Genomic DNA, 26,204 nt, shown 5'->3' with positions numbered 1-26,204 from the left:
CTCACAGAGCACTAGGAAACTGTAGCAGTACTATCCCCTCCACCCTCCCAGAGGACGGCAGGTAGTGTGCTCCACTCACCTCCCACGGTACACGGTCTTCACCGGCTCAACGGCCAGGGCTGTGGCCACCAGGTCGTCAGCGTTGTGTCTCCTCCCGCTCACCATCAGCAGCCCCTCGTTCTTACCCACAATGAAGATTAGACTGCCCTGGAGACCCAACACACACAGCACCGTCAACAGACACACACACACACACGGACACACACAGCAACGTCAACAGACACACACACACACACTGACACACACAGCAACGTCAACAGACACACACGGACACGGACACACACAGCAACGTCAACAGACACACACACACTGACACACACAGCAACGTCAACAGACACACACTGACACACACAGCAACGTCAACAGACACACACACACACTGACACACACAGCAACGTCAACAGACACACACTGACACACACAGCAACGTCAACAGACACACACTGACACACACAGCACATTACTCAGAGTAAGAACACATTAACATACAGACCACAAACAGACTTACCGGTCCTACAAAGCCCAGCAGTCCAGACCTCACAAATGGGATCTCTCCTATAGGAGCACCACTGGCATTGACGGGAATCACCTTCACACAAACATTCCACAAACTCATCAAATATAGTTCCAAATATTTCAATATGGCAGTATCATTTGGAGAACTGAGCAGGGCTGGGGAGAGGTGAGGGCAGGGTGAGGAGTCTGCCTGATGGTCCACACCTCAAACGTGTTCTTGGTGACCCCAGGCAGGCCGTAGTACATGTTGCCTCCAGCGCGCGAGTTGATCACAATCTCCCCAATCTCATCGGTCTTACACAGCTGAGGAGGCCCCTCCGGCTTCACTATACACATCAGAGCTGGACGGACAGACGGGACAGACAGGACAGTCAGCATTCAAGCATACACACCAGCACATTAAAGAATCCCCGACTCACACTGGGTTACACTTGTCATCCCACTCCACCCTGTATTTGTCTCGTTCCTGTAGACTTCTCTCCTGTCAGTTTAGCACTCCACTTTCACGCCCTCGATTAGCCCCTTCCTCCTTCCTCACCTCCAGGCATCACATGACCCACATCCTGCACGGTGAGGGCGGAGTTCTTGTCCTCTGTGTTGACCCTGATGACGCCGTGGCTCAGTCCGCCCATGGAGAGGATGGCACGGGCAGGGAGAGGCGCGCCGGGCACCCCTGGTCTGGAGACAGCACCAGGGCACACAGTGACCACCCATGTATACACACATTACATACTGAGATAGAGTGCTTTGAACTATTCATCTGTCCATCCAACTATGAATGTAGTATATCGATCCTTCGGTGCCCACCTACCTGCGTATGGCCACAGTCATGGCCTCTGGGGAGGCAGCACATGGACAGATGACCTCGGGCTTCAGCCCATGGGACTGGAACACGTTCAGGAAGGCATCACAGGACGACACAGACCCTGGGGGAGAGAGGGAGGGAGCTCACTCTCAGAGGATGACCCACCAGTACGGTTGAGGAAGAAATGAACATGACCTAGCCTTTCTACTCACAGGGGTTGGCACCGTCGGCGACGATGAGCATGCGTAGAGATGCCAGGCTGGTGTCCCTCTGGTCTCGGTGGGCCATCATAGCCCAGTGCAGGTCACGACACTTCACCAGAGCTACCCGAGCTACAGGGAAGGACATCCAGCTGCTGGTTCATGTCTCCATTGTATACCAATTCAGCCATTCTAGTTCCTGACAGTAACGGTTTGTGTGTGTTTGCGTGCGTGTCTGTAGGTGTGTGTGTGTGTATTACCTTTATGAATGTGGACTCTCTGTACCCAGGAGAGAGGGCAGGCCTTCATCACAGCATAGGGCACACTGATGGTGTGAATCCTGTTCATCACAGCCTGCAAACGATCAACCTCAATCATACTACAGTAGGTGTTTTATCTACAACCATGAACAGCGAACACACACTCATATGCCCATAGACCTGTAAAGTCTGTGTAAACACATCCTAACTCACCGCGAGAACACCGTGCCAAAGACCCATGTCCTTTTTGAAGTCCAGAACGTTCACTAGTGTCTCTCCTGGTTACGGAAACAGACAAATAAAGATATAGAGGGAGTGGAGCAGATGTGTTTTTTGAACAAAATGACCCTCACAACCACTTCCTGTATGCCTGCCTTGCAGTGATACTCACCTTCACTGTAGTTGCAGGCCTGGGTCAGTGCTTGGCAGTGAGTCAGCATGGCGACCTTAGACACAGCCACACCCATCACTGTGCCTTCCTTACTGGCCTTGTACTACATAGAGCAGGGAAATCCGAATTTAGAATTCACACTCACACATAAAACACACACACACACACACACACACACACACACACACACACACACACACACACACACACACACACACACACACACACACACACACACACACACACACACACACACACACACACACACACACACACACACACACAGACTCACTTCTATGTATGCAGGGTCAGTGTTAGCTGTAGGAATGTGGGGCTGCCAGTCTTTGGAGGGTTTGGTCAGGTACTTGGAGTCTGTCACCACCCACTTTAGTCGTGGCCAGCCTGTCAGAGACAGCCAATCGCATACAGCAACCAATAAATCTCAGACAACACAACTTATGTAACAGAAAACAGTCCAGGGTGAATGGAAACAGACAAATCAGCTCCTGACCTTTGAACTGCAGTATCTCTCCAGTGGGGGTCTTGGGGAGACCTTTCAGACAGATCTCACTGGTCAGGGCCAGGCCCACTCCACAGCTGCCCAGTAGGAAGCCCACCTGACTATTTCCAGCATCCCCAAGTGACCAACCAGTAGCAGTGGTCTGTAAATGAAGATTCCATGTGTATTAAATCTTGTAAATAGCTGTATTATTAAAAAGTACATTTTTTTATCAAGTTGCTTTTAACTACTCATCTTCAGCAGAGACTTTTTAAAATCGCTGTAAATACTGCTACTAAATTTTAAGAATAAATATTTCTAGCTCTGGTAAATATTGTGGGATCATCACCTTTCGAGACAGTGGCACCTCTATGGGCACAGGGATAACTTCTGCCAGCAGACAGCCATAGAAGGCCACCCAGAACATTCCAGGGTCACTGTTGGGGTACACTAGTGCCACCTAGCAATAGAGGGAATAATCCAGTTTGGTTTAGAAAGTAGCTAAGGCTATGAAGCTGCAGCTTGCTTAAATATGCCTTGAAGCAGTCATGCAGACACACAAGGATTACATAACATCTCTGCAGCACTGCTCCGTTTGAAAGATTTAAACATATCAATTTTGACCTTGTTAAACATTTGCAAAAAAATAAAATAATGTGACCTAACAAAAATAACAATAACTACATATTTATGAGAAAAAGGTCATAGATGATGCTATAATATAATCCCACTTGCATTGACTCGATTGTTCAGTGGGAGGGAATGTTTGTGTATGTATGTGTGTCAGCTGCATGGTGTATGCCGGTGTCCCCCTCACCCTGTCTCCAGGCTTGAGGACCTGCTCGTTCTTGGGACCCAGCTTGTTGAGAAGAGTGTAGGCAAGCTTCACACTGCGACTCCACAGCTTCCCTGGTGGAGGTGGAGGGAGGATGAAGAGAGAGGAGGAGGAGACACAAGTGGAAGGAGAGGGATGGAGGAGAAAGAGAGGGAAGGAAGATAGAAGAGTGGGGAGCAGAACGAACATTTCTGTCAATCACACTTTAGTGACAGGATACTACGCAAACACACAGACTTCCATTACCATTATCAACAAACCTCACATACCTACAGTGTGAGTCTGTGTGTGTGTGTCTGCTTGCATGTGTGTGCACAGTATTCTCTCTCACCGTAGGTGAGTGTGTAGAGGGGTTTGCCCGTGATGTCCAGGGCGGTTAGGGCAGGGCTCTTGGCCTGTGTGGAGCCCCAGCGTGCCAGGGATGCCTGAAGGGCCGGGGGCCAGTTACTGACCACGCCCAGGGGCTCCCCCTTCACTGGGATGATCTGACGGCCCTCTGGCCTGGGCGTGTTAGGGTCCGGCTGGGGCACTGCGATGGAGAGAAGAGTAGAAATAATCATGCAGATGAATGAAAGCTACAGTGTGGCTAAATGTGTTCCCAAAACGATACTATATTGAATAGAACGCTCATTGATTCTCCAATCCCAAGCACAAGTCAAGACGGATCTCACAGTGAACAACTACATTTACATTTAGTCATTTAGCAGACGCTCTTATCCAGAGCGAAGCAAGTAGGGTGAAGTGCCTTGCCCAAGGACACCGGGAATCGAACTGGCAACCTTCAGATTACTAGCCCGACTCCCTCACCGCTCAACCATCTGACTCCCCTATGTATGAGATTGAAGTGCCACTCACCTTCCACAATCTCCTCAGTGTCGTCCATGAAGAACTCACTAAGGGGGGGCCTCTTGGGCCTCTTCAGGGTGTTGAGCAGCTGCTGGATCTTAGTGGACACCCTGCTGTTCACCGGCACCCCTACAGACAGGGAGGGGGGGGGGGGGCAGTGGCCGGACAAACACATCCAGTCACACAAACACACTTCTGTGGCGGGACACCAGGGGAAGGTTTCTCCTCACACATGACTTCCCTAACCTCATACAGTGTGCTGCTTTTCACTCCAAATATCTGTAACCTCCAAACATATTTCCTATTTGACCCCCACCCCCTCCAATTACATCAAATCAAACCGACTTTTAGGCCTCAATGTGGAATGAAAGCCAGCACACAGGGCTACCTCAACATTTGGGAACAGGAGGACTGGGATGAGGTATGGGGAGTGGGGTTCATTGGTCTTTATGGGGAAACACAGAGGGGTCATGTTTGTGGGTACAGCTCGTCTCCACTAGGGTCTAAGGTGCACAGGGGGTCAAAACAGTGTCACAAGCTCACACAGGTTCCACAGACGATTAAAGGTTTCTTACGGGTTTCTCTCAGGCTGTAGGTACCCCTCCCTACAGCCATTCAAATAAACAGTGACAGGGTGGAAGAAGACCAGAAGAAAAGAAAGCAACATGGTTTTTGATTAATGATAATGCAATCCTGGAACTAAAAGAAAAGATGTCTGCATTTGATGTGGAAAACAAAGAAGCGCATGAAGATCATGACATACAGTACACTCTCTACCCCACTTACACCTGCATTACTGCTTACTTTCTCTCCAGTTCATTTCCCTCTCCCCCTCTCCCCCCCTCTCTCCCTCTCTCCCTCTCACACACACTAATATACATGTAAACATGTACCGTCAGCAGTTTCCATCATGCTGGAGCGGCTTTGACCTCGACTCATGCCCCGGACCACAGCGTTGGGCAGGTCTACCCTGGGGCCCCTAACCTGGGGGGCCGCGGCCGTCACATCAGGCGGCGGGCCACGGTTCTCAGATGGGGCTGAGGAGAGACAATGGGGGGGGGGGGGGGGGACTCCATTAGCCTAGGAAACAGCTTCAGACTTTCTTTCTATTCTTTTTGGAGAAAAAATATGTCACATGCATAATGAATACTCACAAACAACAACTTGTGAATCATTTGGACCGGGGTAATGAAAGCGTGTCTTACCGATGCGTGTGTGAGCCAGCATTTCTGCGACTGCTGCTGGCTGGGGCTGAGGCTGAGGCTGGGGCTGAGGCTGGAGCTGGTACTGAGGCTGATACTGGGGCTGGTACTGAGGTTGATACTGTGGTTTATACTGAGGCTGAGCCTGGGCCTGGGCCTGGGGGTGAGACGGAGGCTGGGACTGGGGCTTGCCCTCTCCATGGGAGAGGGTGGAGGAGGCGGAGGAGGAGGAGGTGGAGGAGCCCTGGACAGAGCGGTTGATCCAAGAGTCAGGGCTTTGCAGGTTGGGCTGGGCCAGGGATTGGGGGGCACCAAGCGACACCCCCATAGACCCCTGTCTACGGACAGAGGCCTCGTCCTCCGACCCTGACGAAGAGTCTGAGAGAGAAGAGAAAGACGGAGGAAGAGAGAGTGATGGAGGTGCGCCTAGTCGTAGCTGAGGCGAGGGGTTTACAGGGAATAGTAGGTGGCCTACCTGGGGGGGTGCGGGTCTCAATAGGAGACTGGACGTAGGTAGAGCGACGTTTGGTGGGCATGGGCAGTGCCATCTTCTCCTCTTTATGTTTGGCCAACGCAGCTTGGACCGCTTCTGAATGGATGTCTGTGTGAGGGAGTAAGAGAGAGAGAGAGAAAGAGAGAGAGAGAGATGGAGGAAGAAAAGGTTAAATGAGCCAACTCTGTCATTACCATTAGAAGTGGTCCATAGTACAGTCCAGTGTTGTAGAGTTGGCCTATTCTAACTATACAGAGCGAGAGGATACAACTTATTCTGCCCTGAGTGAGGCTAATATCATCCTCACCTACCCTCCCATTACACACACACACAGAAATACACACACACACACACAAATGTGTTCACTTGATGACATTTGCACACATTGAAGGCCGCACATGTGTACTGAGCCACACTGCCCAGTGAAACAGGAGCAGTCACTAACAGAGAGATGGAAGCCGGCTTCCACCCAGCACTAACATGGCTAAATAAATCATCAGCACTGCACTTCACACAGAGCGTCGTTACATAAAACACAGTCTCTGAATCACACACTCCACATGTCTGTCATAAGCCGGGTGATACCATAAACAGTCTGAAGACTGAACGGACTGAAGGACTGACTGAAGGCAACACACACACACACACACTCTCTCTCTCCACTCCCTCTTCTTCACTTCACCCAGCTGGTTTGTAGCTAGCTGCAGCACCACTCCCCATCCCCTGAGCATTGCTCTGCTTGACCTCAGATCCATCCCAGTTTCCCACTGGGTCCCCCTGAGGCCAGGGGACCCTGAGCCTCACCAGAGAGGGAGGGAACGAAGGAGGGCAGGCAGGAAGAGAGACAGAACAGCGGAGGATGCGTTTACACAGTGTGTGCTAGTAACACCCCAGTAACACGGATGGGGGAGTGTGTGTGCTTGTTTCTTGCTCTTGTAGACTTCTCTTTCCTCTCTCCTCTTCCACCTCCGGCCTACCATTCTATCTCTCTACTGACCTTCTTAGAGCGCTACAGAACCCCTGCATGGACCCCAGACCTCCCTCCTGCTTAGTATTCCCCTGCCCTCTTCACTGCCCACTGCATAGCCAAGCTGTGACATCACTCTGCTTTCACTGTGCGGGGCTAGGGGGCCAGGGGGCCGGGAGGGGGGCTGGAGGGAGGATGGGGGGGGGGGGGGCAGCCTCCCCTGCAGAGTGGGCTGCTCAGTCACAGAGCAGTCTTTCTGCTTCACCACAGGGCCCTGCTGATCTCAGACAGACCTCTCTCTCTCTCCAGCAACCACTAACAAAGAAGGGCCACTTTAATTGGTCCCTTTGAAACAAGTTCCTGTCTAGAGATTCAGCTTCAAACCAGACTGGATCGTTACCATCAACAATGACTAAACAGATTTCCTCAGGCAACATATATTGATTAAATGCAACATAAGTTTACCAAACTTTGTTAATGGGCCAAGGCATATGACCTCTCCTTCTCTCCTCATGAGCGCCAACTTCTCACCTGATCGGTAGCGGTCGTCCCTGGTTCCGCCACTGCGATGTGGTCGCCGGGAGCGACGGTAGCGAGAGGAGCTGGAAGGAGGAGGGGCATGGCCAGAAGAGGAGCTGGGACCCGGAGCCTGAGGCTCATACTGAGGAGGAGGTTCCACTGTGGAACACACACACACACGTTAGCGTATAACAAACAAAGCCGTTGTGCACATCATCGAATACCATACACAGCACAGCTCTCTAATCAAAATGTCAAAAGCAGTCTATAGTGTAACCTCCCATCACAGAATAGAATCAACTACTTTTGGCCTGGCGCTCAACGAGGTCTGCTACATGTAAGAAGGGCTGTGTGACCTCGACAATATTTACAGCCAGTGGAGCCACGGAGGAAGTGGTCCACTAGAGGGGTAAGTCTGTCTGCCTGTCAAGTGAGGCTAGAGGCCTCTCCCTGAACAGGAACCACACTGTAGTATGAGGAGCTGCCACCGTGGGGCAGCAGGGAGCAAGCGCCGGCTGTCACCTCCCTCCCACCATTCTTCTGGCATTTAAGCATGACATGGTTTGTAGTCACAGGCAAGGGCGTAGATTTGGTTTGAACATTGAGGGGGTTGAAGTAACGTCACACAACATTTGAATATTGGGGCGGTTACCTCCCATCCCTCCCACAAACGACGCCCTTGCCACAGCTGGCTGGAAGTGTAAAGAAGTCTAGAAGTTTCTTACCTGGTGTTTGGATGATGTATGGAGCCAGGAGCTTGGTCCTTTTCTTCTCATACCCTTTCTGAGTGATGTCCCCTGGGAGACAAGACAACACGTGAGTGACCGTGGGATTGACCAAAGACAACACACCAATACAGTACCCCACCACCCCCATGCACACACACAAGCAAAAACATCACCTCCAACCTTTCTCAACAACATGTGGAGTACAGGGTTTACTTAGAAATACCGCTGTGATGTTTGTATGTTTTGTACGCATTCACTTTACACACGTACGGACCCCAAAAGCACTGTTGTATTGACACACACACCAGAATGTCAAACTTTGATATTCCCTGATATTTCCCAGCACTTCTCCCCAGGTCTAACTTCAACTGAGTATTTGAGTGACTATTTACCATACTTCTTTGAACGCAAGTTTAAACTTTAGAGCAGCAGATTAAAAAAAGGTAAATCTGATTAAATTATTATCCATGGAACTCTTAAGATAAAGGGGGCAAGACACTGTCAAACCATCTGTAATTGAGCGTGAATACCCCAGGCAGGATGACCGTGCTCTGGGGGTGGACGCCCACCCTACTGGGACACCACCTGCTACAAGGTCCAACACAAATCCTTTATGTTGGAATGAGAGTGAGGGAACATAAAAAAATGAGAGAGAGAGAAATCAAGCACAGGAAATAGAGGAAAGGAGGATGGGAATGGTAGAAAGATGGAATAAGGAAAATATGTGAAACACCATAAATATGAATGTAGATGAAAATGATGAACCAAGTATGTAGTTGGTGAATAATACTTGGTGTGATTCCAGTATTCAGGATGTGAGGAGGAAGTGGAGAGGGAGTGAGTAGGAGAGCAAAAAAATGAAAGAACGGAATAAATATGAGTGCATATGGGCACCAGAGCAGGATGGGATGAATCAGACATGGAGGGAGGGTGACAGGGGGGGAGAGAAAGTGAAGGAGGAGACATGAAGGAGTGGTGAGGTCGACGAGTGCAGAGTTGGGGTATCTGGGGGGGTCAGAGAAACAGTGTTTTTTGCTTCTTTGTCAACTGTACACTTCATTCATTACCTCAGTACTACTCGCTTGTTCTCTCTTTCTCGCCTGACTGAGCCTGGCTCCTGAGAATCTGGCATCGAAGCAGATCAGCTTTTAGCCAACCGCCTCCGTAAGAACGGCTGTCAAACACACACACACACACACGTTTGTATTGATATTCTTGTGGTGATTCACACTTTAGTCCCATTCGAAATCCTGTTTTACGTAATCCCTAACCCTAACTTTAACCCAAACATCTAACATGAACCCTAAATGTGAACCGATCCTAGCTCTAACCCTAATACTAAGCAGGCACCCTGACGTGTCCCTGGCAGGCCCTAAACAAGGAGAGCCATCAGGATCCCAGATGCTTGCCTTCTAAGGGACCCATCCTCCTCCCCTCACACACCTGCTGTGACACATCTGGAACGCTCCCTTAACCATCTCCTCCTACATAGTGACACGTCATCACCCGTTCAGTCATCTGTCTGCAACCCTTATGATGGGTAATCTGGGGGTGATCTTTCTATCTGAGCGGATGTATCATGTCCCAGCACTCTCCCGGGCTAGGCGGTGGGACTAATCCCAGATTACAGATTAGGCTGCTGAGACACACAGGCAGGAAAAAGGTGAAGCTTTCACTGGGACGTGCTGGTCAGCTCTCAGCCTCAGAAAAGAGGACCTTACAAACCCCTCTTTCTCACACACATACACATGTTATGCAACCAAGATTCGGAGGTATCTCCAGGCACACACATTTTCAGACTCTCACACACATCACATAAAAATTCAATTTCAGTCAATGTCAATTCCACACATCCACAAGTGAATGAAGGATCACTGTCCAGATAGAATAGCTTGTAGGTTACAGCAAAGAAGAACCAGCAAGATCCACATACTGTGGCCTCACGTTATCAGGAGTTATTAGCCTACTGACCACACACACACACACACACACACACACAATTCAGCCACATCATCCACCATCAGTAAAACGAGGGAAAGTAAACACTTCCATAAGTAATGCATGAACGGTACTGTTGGCCCAGCTTACTCACGCAACTTATTTTTAGCTCATGTTACCAGCCTGCTCCACTGCAGAGGGGTAGAGGGATGGAGATGGGGGAGGGGCGTACATGTGGCATTAGGCGAGTCTCAAAGCAAACACGATTCCATCAGAGATTTCTCATTTATCTGTTTAACCATGGTACCATTAAAGCTCCTCCCATTGGCCACTCAATTTGAGATTGGTTGTGTTCACTGGAGCGTACCACATTGATCAAGACCACCCCTCCCCGCAGCACAGATGGTGCAGTCCGTAGTAAGCGGAGGTGGAATATGGTCAGTGTCAGAGGCACAGGGGTAAAGGATAAGTGAAACTAGAGGCAGTAGAAAATCCCATGAGATGAAGACAGAAGGAGTGTCTGTTAGGACTGACTTTGCAGGAACTGTCACCGCTGACCCACTGCCAGAGCGCCTGATCCACTCAGTCTCAGGGCGCTCTCTATGGTCCCAGTCCAGCGTCGCTAGGCAGCCTTGACATGAGTGTTGGTGGCGAGGCCTAGAGATTCTAATCTAGACAGATCAGAGCCCCCCCTCCCCCGCACGCCATCTCTCCTTTCCCTCTTCCTACGACACACATCCACTCAGCTGTTTGAATAGCAGTGAGAATTCACTCTCTCTCTCTTACTTTTCACCCCGTTGGCACTCTGACTGAATAGCAATTAGTTTGCACTTGCCTCTCTAGTTTTTCTCTCTCTTTGCAACTCATCTTATAAACCCAGGTGCACACGTAAACATGTTTATAGATAAAGATACAGTACATGACCCAACATGCACACGCAAACACTCACACACACAAATGAAAGAGATTGACAGACAGGCAGAGAGACAGAGAAAAAGAGAGAGGTAGAAAGAGATCCATTTACTGATCCACATTGGACATTATCTGTAGTTTAAAAAGAAAAAGGTCTTGTCCCACAGGTTCACCTTCTCCTGGGGTAACCAGCATGTTTCTATCTGTGTAACAAACATCCTGTGAAGGCTCCCATAGGGCTCCTCCTAAAAACAGCCAACTGGCTTGCTGAGCTAACAGATACTCTCCTGGAAAATGCACTAGCAATCCACACACCAACACAAACATAACTTGTTGTGAATGAGCTAAAAGATATTTTAGTTAAGTTTATTTTTGTATTTGTAATTGTATTCTATATCACACTCAAATCTTTTTTCTTTCTTTCTCACACACACACACACACACTTCCTGTCTAGGAGGATGATGTCATCTTCTCCAATGCTCAATCTTTTGTCCTCTGACATGGCTTGCCTGCAGAGCGGTATGCCCCAGCCCTAGCTCTAGCCCTACTCCCAGCCTCAGAGAGGAACCCCAGCACCTGTCTGTTAAACCCTCTACCAGAGAGGAACCTCAGTCTGTGTCTGTTAAACCCTCTACCAGAGAGGAACCTCAGCCTGTTAAACCCTCTACCAGAGAGGAACCTCAGCCTGTTAAACCCTCTACCAGAGAGGAACCTCACTCTGTGTCTGTTAAACCCTCTACCAGAGAGGAACCCCAGTCTGTGTCTGTTAAACCTTCTACCAGAGAGGAACCTCAGCCTGTTAAACCCTCTACCAGAGAGGAACCTCAGCCTGTCTCTGTTAAACCCTCTACCAGAGAGGAACCTCAGCCTGTTAAACCCTCTACCAGAGAGGAACCTCAGCCTGTGTCTGTTAAACCCTCTACCAGAGAGGAACCTCAGCCTGTTAAACCCTCTACCAGAGAGGAACCTCAGCCTGTGTCTGTTAAACCCTCTACCAGAGAGGAACCTCAGCCTGTGTCTGTTAAACCCTCTACCAGAGAGGAACCTCAGCCTGTTAAACCCTCTACCAGAGAGGAACCTCAGCCTGTGTCTGTTAAACCCTCTACCAGAGAGGAACCTCAGCCTGTGTCTGTTAAACCCTCTACCAGAGAGGAACCTCAGCCTGTGTCTGTTAAACCCTCTACCAGAGAGGAACCTCAGCCTGTGTCTGTTAAACCCTCTACCAGAGAGGAACCTCAGCCTGTGTCTGTTAAACCCTCTACCAGAGAGGAACCTCACTCTGTGTCTGTTAAACCCTCTACCAGAGAGGAACCTCACTCTGTCTGTTAAACCCTCTACCAGAGAGGAACCTCACTCTGTGTCTGTTAAACCCTCTACCAGAGAGGAACCTCACTCTGTGTCTGTTAAACCCTCTACCAGAGAGGAACCTCACTCTGTGTCTGTTAAACCCTCTACCAGAGAGGAACCTCACTCTGTGTCTGTTAAACCCTCTACCAGAGAGGAACCCCAGTCTGTGTCTGTTAAACCCTCTACCAGAGAGGAACCTCAGCCTGTTAAACCCTCTACCAGAGAGGAACCTCACTCTGTGTCTGTTAAACCCTCTACCAGAGAGGAACCTCACTCTGTGTCTGTTAAACCCTCTACCAGAGAGGAACCTCAGCCTGTTAAACCCTCTACCAGAGAGGAACCTCACTCTGTCTGTTAAACCCTCTACCAGAGAGGAACCTCAGCCTGTGTCTGTTAAACCCTCTACCAGAGAGGAACCTCAGCCTGTCTCTGTTAAACCCTCTACCAGAGAGGAACCTCAGCCTGTCTCTGTTAAACCCTCTACCAGAGAGGAACCTCAGCCTGTCTCTGTTAAAGACACTCCAGGGCAGGGTGCTGGCTGCTTCTATAGTGTTAAACTACTATCATGTAGAACACTGGCTCTTTCTCAAGACCCTCCTCTCTGTTGTCTCCCTGGAGACGGGGCCCCTCTCAGTAACAGCAGCTAGGTGTGTCTACTCTCAGGGCAGGTGTTTCAGGTTTCACTTCTGGCTAGTGACTCAGGCACCAAACACAGGCTGTCTACCTGTTGCAGTGTTGAAACAACAAAGAGATGCTTTCATTCTGTCATTGACCTAGCAACGAGACAAGGGAGCACCTTGTGTGTGCGTCAGTGTGTCAGAGTGTTTGTGTGTCAGTGTATGTGTGTATGGTGTGTGTCAGACAAAGTTGTGCTGTGAGAGGTGAAATCTTGACTCAGCCCACAGCCACCCCCCTTCCTGGTCCCTCCACTCCCTCTGTGCAGGTCCAGGCACGGTTGACTCATGCACACCTGCTGTATAATAGACCCGCCTACTCCTTTCTTTCACACTGCTTTATCACCCTGGCAGCCTACTGTAAACCTCACACACATGCTTTTAGCTCTGTTATTAAACACACACATACACCTAACCACGTCTTCCACACTGGCTATCCAAAAACATATTGTTCTAAACCTAGCTATTATTAGTTTTAAAAACAAAGCCCACCAACCACTGGTTTTAGACAGGATAGTAACACTGCCAACATAACCATGGCGACATCCTTAGGGAGTTGGCTGGTGGCTCTTTTCCCCTCTCTACCTCCACTTGCACAGCTCACAGGAAGTCATGAGGTTTCCATTTCCTGGAGCACTGAGACCCCAGGAGACCAAACAGCTAGCAGGCTCTGAGCTGTTTGGTCAGCAGAGAGGGCTTCTAAGTTCTGATCCAGATGCCTTCCACAGGCTGGAGGCCACCGCAGCACTGGAGATGATATGAGCTGAGTTTAGATTAAACTTAGATATTTGTTATTTAGCAGATGCTTTTATCCAACACAATGTATAAATAGTGCCTATAGACAGCATAGCAGAAAATCGAGAATCAGAAGTGCATAGTTTTAACAGTATTTTGGTGGTCATAGTCAAGGAACAGTCTGTACTTTCTAGGCACAGTGAAAAGTAACCACCACAATACCTCAAATACAGTGTGACATAGTACAGTGCTGTCAAAACGTCCCATCATACATGTTGTGTGTGCCGTCTCCCACACCACGCTCTGGAGAGCGAGGAGATGGAAGCAGAACCACGTGGCAGGAGTGCAGGGACCCTTCTCTCTCTGCGCAGGGGTCACAGGGTCACACCACTCACAGAGCCGAGCCCCTGAGCTCATGTGTTCAGCTGGAGGATGTCATGGAGGAATGCGGGGCCGTCGTGTTGGTCACAGTGCGGGGGAGGGTCAGGGTTTTGTGCCTAACCCTCATGCAGACCAGCCAGTGGAGCGACCTGAGCAGGGGAGTTGTGTGGGAGCGCTCGGGGTACTTGAAGACCGGGCTGGTAGGAGCATTCTGGATGATGTGCAGACGGCACACTGGCCAGCGAGGCCAGCTCTTATGGACAATTTCTTCCTTCGCTGCATATGTTTCTTCTATGGTATTATCTTAAAGGGCTTATGCAGGCTGTTAGCTGGTGTTACTGTGTTTTGGCTGTCATCCCGGCATATGGGCGTCTTAATCTTCACAGGGTTTATAAAAAACACAAACTGAGGAAGAGGGGGGATCCTGACCTCCTGTGTCCATGGTAACACGGCCCACGTGTTGTCGGAGACTCTGTGCCCCCCTCCCTGCTTCTCTCTTCCATGCAGTGTTGAACTAGCAGGCCTCAGGCAATGCTGTCTGGGAACAATCCCCATAGGCCAGGCGAGCTATATGTGTGTGTGTGTGTCTGTATCTGTGAGTGTGTCTGCCTGTCTGGAACTGGCCACAGAGATGAGTTCCTGTCCTATACAACCGTTGGTGCTGTGGGTTGCACACCACAAGGGTGAGAGAACCATAAACACTTACAATAGCCATGAGTCAGCATGAGACAGTAAATAAACACAGCACATTTCAGAAACAAGGTATTATCCACCTGTTCCCATGCGGTCCACTGGAAACACACCACTGACTTGCAGAATGCTGAGTCCAACAGTAGGCTTACTGATGGATCGTTTTTAAAGATGTGCTGAACACACAGACACACACATACATATTCTCAATGCTGCAAAATCCACTCAGCTCTGTTCAATAATTCAGAGCACAGAAGTGACCTGGTCTCCTGACTACCATATTCATCTGTCTTCTCTCCTCCTCTGCCTCTCTTTCGCTCTCTCTCTTGCTTTTTCAACAGTATTCAGATGGGTACGAGTGTGGCATCATGGGAAATAATCTGAATGTATTTTATTGATTATCCAGTTCATACCTGGACTGAGCAGAGCAGTCCAGTGTGGGGAGGAGGTAGCATTGGACCCTGCTGAGCAGGTGAGGATCTGGCTGTAAACTTTAAACCTGGTGAAAAGGTGAGGATCTGACTGTAAACTTGAACCCTACTAAGAGAAGGTGAGGATCTGACTGTAAACTTGAACCCTACTGAGAGAAGGTGAGGATCTGACTGTAAACTTGAACCCTACTAAGAGAAGGTGAGGATCTGACTGTAAACTTGAACCCTACTAAGAGAAGGTGAGGATCTGACTGTAAACTTGAACCCTACTGAGAGAAGGTGAGGATCTGACTGTAAACTTGAACCCTACTGAGAGAAGGTGAGGATCTGACTGTAAACTTGAACCCTACTGAGAGAAGGTGAGGATCTGACTGTAAACTTGGACAAAGGTTGCACCTGCTTCTGGTTAATGCTGCTTATTGAATGGCTTGTTCTAAGACAGGTGTGATGCTGGCTAAGAAGAGCTGGCTGTGTGTGTGTGTGTGTGTGTGTGTGTGTGTGTGTCACCCTCTGGGCCCAGATGAATTATTCACTCTCTTCTAGGCACATAACAGCCTGGCACCCCAGGGAGGTCTGGCATGGGACTCCTCAGTGTGTGTGTGTGTGTGTGTGTGTGTCATGGATCATGTAGGACAGCTACAGATGTCAGTGCGTGTAATCAGAGGGCTGGCCCGCATGTATCATTGGTGAATTTGTGGCCGTTGACTATTCACATAAGGTGTTACATAACACAAAGCATCCTTTCCAAAACAAAGAACTCCTTTGAAAGTAACCAAGCACTTCTGCTCAGGGTTCGTCTCTGACAGCCTGCCGTCTGCTGTCTCTGCAGTGTGCTTCACACACATCTGGGTCTCCTTCTCCGTATTTACTAGTAGTCTCTTGGCCTTTACGTCTGGATCAGTGCACAGCTCCACTGTTGCACTTAATGATCTTTTAAATGGAAACAAGGAAGTCAACAAACCCTCCCACGGCAGTCGTCTGTGTGTGTGTGGCTTATCATTCCTTCCCTTGTTGATAAAGAGGAACATGGAATGAGATAAGGTGAGTGAGTGGCAGGTAGTGACAGAGAGGAAGAGAGAGAAACGGAGAAAGCAAAGGAGAAAGAGTGTGTCTGAGAGAGAGCGAGAGCGAGAGAGAGAGAGAGAGAGAGAGAGAGAGAGAGAGAGAGAGAGATGCCCCCAGCAGCTAGTACTGGCCTAGTGTGACTCACAGGCTGAATGAGCCAGGCATGTTGGCTCCTGATGCTCTGTGACCTAGATTGGGAGACGCAGGCAGGGCTGTAATCTCTCCCCCTCTCTCTCCCCCTCCCTCCCTCCCTCTCTCTCTCTCTCTCCCCTCTGAACAGCATCAAACAGGCTGCAGAGCTGCCTCTCCTCCCGCACTACAACAAACACACAGCGGAGTGGACACTAGTCACCTGAGCCCACAGTGGGGTGAAACGGAGCCAGTGCCTGCAGAAGAGCTTGAGGGGGGGGAACACATCCCCTCACACTCCTTATCAGGGCATTACACCACTTAGGCTGCAGAACACAACCCAGAGAGGGAGTCCCTCACCACACTGAGGCTAACACACAGACCAGGGCAGGAGGAGGGAGAGAGAATGTGCTTGTTTGTTTCATGTTCACAATGAGAAACAAATACCCAGACACTCTCCAGTTGAGTCCAGACAAATTCCAGCCTCACAATCATTGTATCTTTTATCCTCTCAATGGTCTCCATTGTGGCCTTAAAGTCACAGAGGTTCAACTTCATGGTGTAACCACAAAAACTGGCACTACTAATAAGCTGATGCATATTTAACAAAACACAATAGCAATAAGGTGACCATTGTCACATGGGAGTAACCACTGGCCTGTCTTCACTACACCCTGTCCTGAAGGTTCTCCTAACAGATCAACATAGTACTGAAAAACAATGTTGTGCAATAGACCTAAATGAGTTGTACAGTTCTTCTCTTCCTTCGCTTTTTTTTCAGCTCTGAAAGCCAACAGACTGAAGGTTGCCCTCGAAGGCTAACACTACTGTTGAGTCACAGAGCACCAACTGACATCTACGCAGCTCTGCCCTTCAGACTACTCCCCAGCAGGATGAGCAGCCTGGATGAACTACAAATATTGCTGCTCTAGTAAACTACAATCATGTCTGCCTCAGTCAGGCCATCTGGTCATGTTGTAGCCTACATAGCTGTACAGTAAATCAATCAGTGGTGTTAAATGCCATGGCACAAGATGGTGCAGCAGGGTTAGCTCTGGGATGAAAGGCTGTGAAAAGCAACTTCTCTGTCCAATACAATGTCGGATAAATCCAGAACATAAGAATGGTACTGGCATGTGACACCAGGAGCCTAAAGCCTGACATAGGATTAAAGCCACAACTCAACATTTTCTGCAAAGCAGATTTTATTTTAAAATATTTAGATTCATTTCGATTTATCAAATGTATAGATGAATAGAATATCATATAGAAAACAGTGTCTTCCTTTTTTCCCATCCCCCTCTCCACCCTCCAATCATCTCTCTGCCATGTGTCTTCCATCCACTCCTTCCCTCTCCACCTTTCTCTTCTCACCCTCTTCTCACCTCTCTCAATGCTCATTATCACATTGGAAATTGCTCTCTATTATAAACCAGGACACACATTCATCTAAGCTGAGGAAAGAGTGTGTCGAGGGTTAGGCTTCCAGCGTTCACAAGAGCTCTGTGGTGCCTCAGAACAATCCACTGCACATGTTCATGCATGACTCGTAAAACGACTTAAATATGTATTTTCTTGCAATAATAAAGACAAGGAGCAAGTTTAACGGAGTCAGCTCAAAGCAGCCACTGTGTAAGTGTGTGTTTGGCAGTGTGCAGAGGATAGGCCAGTCTCAAAGTGCACCTGTTCCACTCATGTTATAAGATACCTATCGTGCCTTTTACTCACTAGCATGTCCTATGGCTGTTCAGTAAAGTTGTTGGGGAGTAATACTGCAGTAGCATATTGACATTATGCAGTTAAAACTATAGAAATCTACAATAAGCTCTTCAGGCTGATAGTATTTGGTAACAAAAGAGTGTGTCTCATGTGTTACAGAGATGGCAGTATCAGGTAGACCTAAGTGTGTTTGCCACCTGAGTTTCAGGTGTAAGCTGAGAAGAGGCAGGGTGTGAATGGAACTACATCACTCAATGTAGGCTCAATAGAGAGGAAGAGAATCGATCACAGATGGTAACAGTGACTAAACAGCCATACATTCTCTCTCTCTCTCTCTCTCTCTCTCTCTCTCTCTCTCTCTCTCTACCAAACAAAACATAATATTACTCATCCACCCCCAGGCTCAAGGGATCGCAAGGCACAGCTCCAGCCATACTGTGATTCACCCAGAAGACTTGCATAACACCATAAGATTCACTTTCTTTAAATATTATAGGCGTTCATCAAACAGCATCTGCACACGTTTTGGTATATACAAAGTAAAATAGTTGGTGTATTTGTATATCACGATGAAAGCATATTTTCCCCAGAAGGATAACAGGGGACATAAACATCAACATCACAGTGATGAGGAAGAAACTTGACCCATTTTCCTTGACAGGAGAGAAGCCTGTACAGTAGCTACCGGATAGCTCTTTGATGTTTTACATGGGGGCTTCTCTACCAAAGTCTTCAGAATAAGTAACACACCACGCTTGCTAACTCAGCTAAACACAAGCAACTTGTATACGAATTTAAGAAAAACTTCCAAGTAACCCATCATCCATATTCAGTAAATCACCTGGTATTTTAGTATAACTTACTCAACTATACCGGACGTTTAAGATGGTAAAAATAGCAGTCCAAAACTGAGACTTATCTTCATTAGGCCTATAGATCTGATAATCAAAATTACAAAAAAAGGAGGTCAGTGTTTTCATCTCAGCGAACAGCAGGGCGAGCGAGTCGTGCCAGTGGAGGCTATAATACTGTACTGTGGGTCTACTGCAGTCCCCTCATCACTGACGGGACGGTGTTTGTAGCTGTTTATGCGGGACACCACAAGAGCGTTACCAGGCTATGGAACGCAAACGCAGATTTGGTTTCTGGATTTTCTTCTCTGTGTTGATTATATGATAACCTTACCTTCGGAGAGCTCCAAATCCAACTCCGCCAACTGGTCCCTGACCTCCTTAGGTAGCGCCGACATGTCCACGCCTCGGTCCGCCATCGTTGGATGAATAACACGAATATTTATTGCAACGAGGGGAAAAGTGATGACACGTCTCAAAGCCAACGAGAAAGATACAAATCAAGAAGTGGATTGTTTGCCATCTTTCCTACTCCCCGACACCGCCATAACTGTGGGAGATGAACAACTCACCAAAGGAATCCGTCACATGACCATGTCTGATGTTAATTGTTCTGACTGGGTCATTGAATACAGTAGACTTTCTGCTCCCTCTGGTGGCAACTGCGTGGTAACTAATATGGCTGTGGTAACAGAAATACTAACGACAAAAAATCACCAATTGTACAGTGATAGTTTTCAAAGGCATCAAATAAATGTAGCACCCAAGTTTTCTCAATTAACTTATTTGCCCGAGTTTATTCATTATTTGAGACTATACAGTTGATTGCACCTGCCTTGAGGTGGAATTATAAAAAAGCAAACATTTATGTATCTGTGGAAACCAATTCTGCTTCATTGTAGAACTCAACATCTGGGGTTCTCTGAGTAAAGATGAAAGGATTCTTGACAAATTAAAGGAAAATGGTGAAACATGATCCGAGAAGCCTAACGACAGAAAACAACTAAATGAACATTCACAATGACTTACAAAAAAAAAAAAGGTTTACAAGGAGAAATAAACAATATGATACTCCTCAAAGCAATATATATGTGGTATAAAACACAATCACATCACTGCATTTCATGAATTAAAATATTCAAAAGGAAGTGACTTTACTGATATACTCCATGAAATAGAGTTGAACTGTTACAGAGCACCCAAGACAAGGGCATGTAGAATTCCCTGTAGATATCCTCTAACCACAAATGTCACTAGAATACATCATGTTTACATTTCCTCTGATCATCTAAATGTCATTAGTTAGCAACTGAATACGAAGCTTACGCTAATTACTTCTATACATACATTTCAGTAAATGCAGGAACATGGATATTGATAGATTCAAATATAAAAATATATTGCACTACTTTTTCCTCAACTTAGTTTAGCCTTGGTCAATAATTTTATAACAGAATGAATTTGTTGATTTTACTATGTAAAGTAGAATCTAAAACTAACCATTTCAAGTTTGTTACATTAGGACTAAGAGGAAAGAATCCTCACATTTAAAAAAAGGTTGGTGTTTGCATCAATCAATAGACATCACTCCAGAGTGACAGACCGGCAAACCGTTAAACAGAAAGACTATGACCAGACACAAGCAAACAGTGGTATTCATCAGTGTCCACTAATCCATGCAGTCAATTAGGGATTCATACACATTGTCAAAATGCATAATTATGACATCACTTCCAAAGAGGTTAAAAAGGCCAGACATTGCAGTGTAACTTTGGCTCACACATTGACAAAGGGAAAATATATGCATGTATCTCACAATATCTCATACTTATCCAGCCCTAAACATGTGTAAAAGGGGTGTTCTGTGTATCAAGGATTGTTAACCGATAGCTGCACAACTCAACGAAGAACAACTCAATATGGGACAATCACAACTGAGTTTAAGAGTGCCTGTGTGTTTCGGGGTGGGGAGTCAATGACATTTTGTGTGCGTGGGTATAAATGTAAGAGGCTAGTTGTTAACTATATACACTCGTACAGTACTGTTCCCAAGCGATGACAGCGCTTCAGTCTCCAAGCAGGGCTCTGTCAGAGATGAGGGGACTGAGGCAGCTTCACTACTAGTCTGTTCAGTGACTATGGGTGTGAGGGGGGCAGTAGGAGAGAATGGAGGATGGCAACACTGCATGTCTCAGTCTGTGGCTATGATAAGTGGTCCACCACTTAATCCTGGCACCCTCTCCTAACAGGCCTGGGTCAAAGGTCATCCAAAAATGATTAAAAGGGGTAGAGGGTGAGTCTATGGAGTACTATCAACAACAAATGGGATATCAGACTTCAGATCAGGTCCCTCTTGTTCTCTCTCTCTCTCACACACACACACACACACACACACACACACACACAGAGTTGTCCCAGTCCAGCTTCCAAAAGCCAAATAAGTTCTTATTGACTCCCTGTGCCTGCACATCATCTGGGGGTTGGCTGAGACTGTGTAGCCATGACAACCCCACCCGGCTGGCCCGCACCCATTCCAGCCAAGACTGACATGGCAACAGCCTCTGCAGCCCGGACACTCAGCCCGTTGATGGTGGCCTGTGGGCTGAGGGCGGGGGTGGAAGGCCCATGCTGGATGACTGCTGCGGGAGAGCCTGTGGGCTCAGACGGGTCCCTAGAACTCTCCTCTCCCCCTGCAGCTACAGACAGAGAGAGAAACATTCACCCTTAAAGAGAGGTGAGTGAGCAGGCAATAGATTAGATGAATGAGTTGGAGGCTATTGGTCGACAGATCCATGGAAGAATGAAAAGAAGGATGAGAGGGTGACAATACAACTAGATTATATAGGATAAGTGGATTATAGAAGGAGGGATTGGCAGGTGTGTTCTCTGTGTTTACCGAGATAAGCAGCCTTTTTCTGCATGGCAGTGACAGGACAGTCTTTGTGAGCCAGAAGAAGCTGCTTCAGTTGGGTCACCTCGTTCCTCAGCAAACCCACTTCATTCTGAAAGACATGGCACGCACCATCATAAAACTTCACCTCAGACATACTGTACAACTCACACAAACATCTTTGCGAACAAACATTTACCATCGCTCTTTTTGCCAGTGTCTACTATGCAAAAGTGTCGCGATGGAAGTACTTTCGGCAACATTGTTGGATTGTTTCGTGTGCGGTGGTGGGGGGGGAGTATGAAGGGAGTCTGAAAGGTTTTGGAGTGCGAGTCAAGAAATGTTGTGGTGACTCACAGTGAGAGAGACATTCATGTTGGCCAGGTCCTCAGCCTTCTTCTCCAGGGAGCAGACCCAGACCTTCCGCTTCTGTCGGCAGCGGGAGGCTGCTGCTCGGTTCCTCTCAAGGAAGCGCTGCCTCCTCTCATCAGGATCCGTCTCTGCCCCCCTCCGCCGCCGGCCTCCCGTTGGCTGAGCAGGAGACACCTGGTGGGAGGGGGGAGGGAGAAGTTATACTCGTACTGCTCTGAAGCCATGTCTTTGTGTGTCATCAACAAACGGATAAGAAAGACGGTGCTCTTATCGTTGTTTAAGAAGAGCATTCGAAAAAGAGTGTGGTGGCACAGAGGGATGGAGGTATATTGAGGATCAGATTTATCAAGCGTCTTTCTAGCCTTACTGCTTGCTGACCCTGAGTTTGACCTCTTTAGGCATATGTGTTACCTGAGGCTGGGCAGGTGAGGGTGCATCAGAGTGCTGAGTGGGCTGCTGGCTGTGTTCGTGTCTCTGAGGAACAGCAGGGCTGGACCCAGTCCCCCCACCAGCCCCGTTCTGCTGGGTCAGCACTGCCTTCAGTCGCTACAGGGACAGACAGACCCCCAGACTCCAGTCAACCACCTGCCTACTGGACACCTCAGTATTCTGATGGCAGCCTGTGCTATGGGACATCTTCCCCTTAACTCTGTGTGTGTGTGTGTGTGTGTGTAGGGGTGGATGACTGTGTGTGTGAGAAGAAAGGAAGAGAAAGATTGCCAGTACAGTGTGTTAATGTGCATGTGTGTACATGCAAGCATCTCTTACCATTTTGGCATCCGAGTGCAGACTGTACCCAGATGGGGAGGAGGAGCCACTACTGGTGCCACTGATGGGTGGGCCAGGAATCCCAGGGATGTTAGGAACCATGTTCAATGGTCTGGCAAGCTACAATGTACATGAGACACGTAGGTGAACATGCACGTAGGTGATTGACCGTTTCAGAAATACATGAGTAGGAATGTCAATGCGTTCATCTGCTAATACAAGCACTCACAGATATGACAGAGGGCATCTGCACTGGACTGGGAAGCAAAGGGACCGTCTGTCCATTTGGGAGGTGCATTACCAGAGGGTAAGAGCCTGTTGGAGAACTGTTAACAGAATGCCAATGACTTGTAACATCAACGAGAAAGACGAAGACAACCAAATCAAAAACACCCCAAATACAGCTACTTTGGAATGCCATGTTAGGACTGCTACATTGGATACGTTAGAAGTTTTAGATTAGTGACATCATAGGATGTAGTGTGAGATGTACCTTAGTTGTCTGTTGGAGGGCGGAGTTTGCGTGATGACAGACGTTGGAGATGGTAGAGTGGGGTGCAGGGGGTCATAACCAAGGTGAAGAGGAAGTGAACCTGGACGCACAATAGTTGGAGTGGGGGCAGAGCTCACCACTGGCTTTGGGGGAGTCTCCTGTTGGAATGTAGAAATAGACAGCCATATAAATTGTATGTTGTACAATAACCATGCAAATTTGACAAAAGAAAAACTGAGTAGATAATTTTTTAGGATGACAGCAATCTTCACACACAACCACACAAATGATCCAGGTCTGCCTCACGCAGTCTCAAGTCAGAAAAAAGTAGAGTGGTGATATTTTAGATGTGAAACAACTTGATCTAGCACACCATTGCTTTTGTGGCAAGAGTGGAGCAGCACTAACTGCCTTCTAAAGAGCTGCATGGTTATAATGTCTTGCAAAGTCAGCAAATGTCAAGCTGCAGCCTGCAACTGATGATGCTGAACAAGGGAAAAGTCAGGCAAAAAGATTTGCCCACACGGGACCCCAGCCCACGTCCATGTGTCATACTTTCTCTCTCACCATTGGCTCTTTGCTGCTGTCTGACATACTGGAGGTAGAGTCAGGACTTCCTGGAGGGGAGGAGTCAACTTCTAGTGGCCCATCATCTTCTTCCTTCACCTCAGATGGTGTCTGCAGAGGTGGAACCTGAGGGGCAGGAAGCTACAACAGAAGGAAAACTGAGGATCAATACTGTATCCGAAGTGTTCATGGCCTTCTGGCCACTAGATTCAGCTCTACCTTGCCCTTACCGGGTTTTTAGACCTCTGGTCGTCCTCATGGGCTTTCCGAAACTCTTGCTCAAATGAGCTGGCGAGTTCATTGAACAGTCCGACCTCTTCACAGTTCTTGAGGAAGCGAGTGGGTGTGGGTGTCTGGTCTGGGGTAAGGAAAATACACTGGTTAAGGAGTCTGACAGGATGAAGTTGAAAAATAATTTAGCAATGGATCAAGCTTGTTCTATACATAATCTTATCAAAACAGTAAGCAACCACTTGTAATCAGACAAAGTTCAATATACAATTTGCTGGACAATAAAAAAAACATGAACCTGCAATGATGACAGAATCAGTACGGGCAGGACCAAACTTGAGGGTCATTTCGTGCTTGTGTTTGTGGACTGACAGATGGTCCTCATTAGTAAATCTCTGTAGAGAGAACAACATATATTACGCTTAATTTACCTAATATTGGTGTAGGAAGGATTTAACTCAAATTTACTTGGTCATACCTGGCCACAGCCAGGGGCTGTGCACACAAATGGTCGATCGTCCCCCATTTCACACGAAGATACTGTAACCCACATAAAAGAAGGGCGATTAATATTATTTTTTTTCAGCTGTTGTGCATTAATTTCCACATGTTGATAGTGAACTAAATGTTCTAAAATATTCACAGGAAAAAACACGCTACTACAATTAGCTTAGCCAACACTACTGGCATGCTAGCTATAGAAAAATACGCCCATGTTTACAGACATGGCGATAGAAAATATTTTCTAATTTCGTCTCACTATCTTCTGCTGACTGTCAACAAGGAGCAGTTTAACGGGCCGCTGACCGACATTCAAGAACAACAACAGGCTAGACACTGACTTAGCTAGACTGAGTTAGCTGAATGGAGCAGCAAGCTAGTAGCATGCTGACTGTCTACTACTATCTGGTTGGCTGTAATGTTAGACAGGCCAGGGTGGACATCACAAGCTACCCAGGTACCTACGCTAGCTAGCCATCTGACAGGACAAGGATTGTTAGTTGGCTTGCCTGCTATGTGCCGATGACAAACAACCACCGTTCACAAAACATGTCATGGTCGAATAAAGTACCTTGCCTTGGCTGAAGTAGAGCTACCTAGCTGGCCATGTTAGCTAACTATCTTATCAACTGGAGTACATGGCGGTCACAGCTAACTAGCGACGTATCGTTAACAGCAAATGAGCTAAGCATATGTGGAACTAACTACACAACTAGCTGTAGCTGTAGCTAGCTAATGCCAGTTCACACATTTGTGATTTATAAAAGACATTACAGCTAAGTAGCTAGCCTAGTAGCCTGGGTCCTGGCTTTTCTAGATAAACACAGCACTCTTAGCTAACGTTAGCTGGCAGTCTGGACTAGTGCTCTGGCACTTGATCCGTGTTTAACTGTTCAAACTATTATTCCAAGATAGTGTAGATAACCTTGTATGTGACACAGAAGGGAACAAAATAGCACCTGCTTTTTTGTACTACATCAGTTACTGAAGGAGTGAAATGTTTACAAACTCACCCGACATCCCAAGCTAGCTACCTCTCCCCTTCTCCCTTGCCTGAAATCAGACTCTCTGCGTTTTAGCAAGATAGCGCGAGAGGTGAAAATGGCCTACTATGTTTTACGTAAGAAGACCACTAGAGAAAATTATTACGTAAACAGTGGGTTACATAAACCTATGCTATATTTACGA

At 47.7% G+C, this 26,204-nt stretch overlaps 2 protein-coding genes across 4 annotated transcripts in view; both read right to left on the bottom strand.

The window, feature by feature from the left end:
- The window catches only part of dip2bb (disco-interacting protein 2 homolog Bb), a 29,685-nt gene extending 9,959 nt beyond the window's left edge, over positions 1-19,726 (bottom strand). Inside the window, exons 1-21 of the mRNA XM_067258931.1 lie at positions 19,529-19,726; positions 8,319-8,390; positions 7,606-7,752; positions 6,090-6,215; positions 5,618-5,992; positions 5,306-5,449; positions 4,422-4,541; positions 3,898-4,095; positions 3,549-3,640; positions 3,081-3,191; positions 2,744-2,894; positions 2,525-2,634; positions 2,233-2,335; positions 2,055-2,119; positions 1,842-1,935; positions 1,594-1,713; positions 1,388-1,502; positions 1,115-1,254; positions 781-917; positions 569-649; positions 80-207 (exon numbers count right to left, since the gene is read on the bottom strand). Of these exons, the coding sequence (XP_067115032.1) occupies positions 80-207; positions 569-649; positions 781-917; positions 1,115-1,254; positions 1,388-1,502; positions 1,594-1,713; positions 1,842-1,935; positions 2,055-2,119; positions 2,233-2,335; positions 2,525-2,634; positions 2,744-2,894; positions 3,081-3,191; positions 3,549-3,640; positions 3,898-4,095; positions 4,422-4,541; positions 5,306-5,449; positions 5,618-5,992; positions 6,090-6,215; positions 7,606-7,752; positions 8,319-8,390; positions 19,529-19,613 (2,714 nt within the window). The 5' untranslated portion in view covers positions 19,614-19,726. The remainder of the gene's footprint in view (positions 1-79; positions 208-568; positions 650-780; positions 918-1,114; positions 1,255-1,387; positions 1,503-1,593; positions 1,714-1,841; positions 1,936-2,054; positions 2,120-2,232; positions 2,336-2,524; positions 2,635-2,743; positions 2,895-3,080; positions 3,192-3,548; positions 3,641-3,897; positions 4,096-4,421; positions 4,542-5,305; positions 5,450-5,617; positions 5,993-6,089; positions 6,216-7,605; positions 7,753-8,318; positions 8,391-19,528) is intronic.
- Positions 19,727-19,968: 242 nt separating this feature from the next.
- atf7b (activating transcription factor 7b) lies at positions 19,969-26,076 on the bottom strand. Of its 3 annotated transcripts, none has more exons than XM_067233908.1 (12): positions 26,030-26,076; positions 24,994-25,055; positions 24,814-24,910; positions 24,515-24,642; positions 24,285-24,425; positions 23,718-23,875; positions 23,454-23,550; positions 23,225-23,344; positions 22,868-23,002; positions 22,442-22,630; positions 22,091-22,196; positions 19,969-21,890 (listed from the first exon to the last, which is right to left on the bottom strand). In XM_067233908.1, exons 1-12 carry the CDS (start codon positions 26,034-26,036, stop codon positions 21,664-21,666), a joined length of 1,467 nt encoding a protein of 488 aa, XP_067090009.1. In that variant the 5' UTR covers positions 26,037-26,076; the 3' UTR covers positions 19,969-21,663. The 3 variants fall into 3 exon arrangements, with proteins under 3 accessions (XP_067090009.1, XP_067090016.1, XP_067090024.1); XM_067233923.1 differs by having other exon boundaries at positions 21,777-21,917; XM_067233915.1 differs by lacking the exon at positions 22,868-23,002.
- Positions 26,077-26,204: the final 128 nt, after the last annotated feature.

This window comes from Osmerus mordax, chromosome 1, assembly GCF_038355195.1.
Source record: "Osmerus mordax isolate fOsmMor3 chromosome 1, fOsmMor3.pri, whole genome shotgun sequence".
Taxonomy (NCBI): Eukaryota; Metazoa; Chordata; class Actinopteri; order Osmeriformes; family Osmeridae; genus Osmerus; species Osmerus mordax.
The sequence above is the reverse complement of the archived record's forward strand: the minus strand, read 5'-3'. Positions and strand labels throughout refer to the sequence as shown.

Coding starts and splice junctions, on each gene's coding strand:
- atf7b (XM_067233908.1), bottom strand. Junction 23,876..24,284: donor ACAGCAGCAAAGAGCCAATG/GTGAGAGAGAAA, acceptor ACATTCCAACAG/GAGACTCCCCCAAAGCCAGT. Junction 23,345..23,453: donor AGATGCCCTCTGTCATATCT/GTGAGTGCTTGT, acceptor TGTACATTGTAG/CTTGCCAGACCATTGAACAT.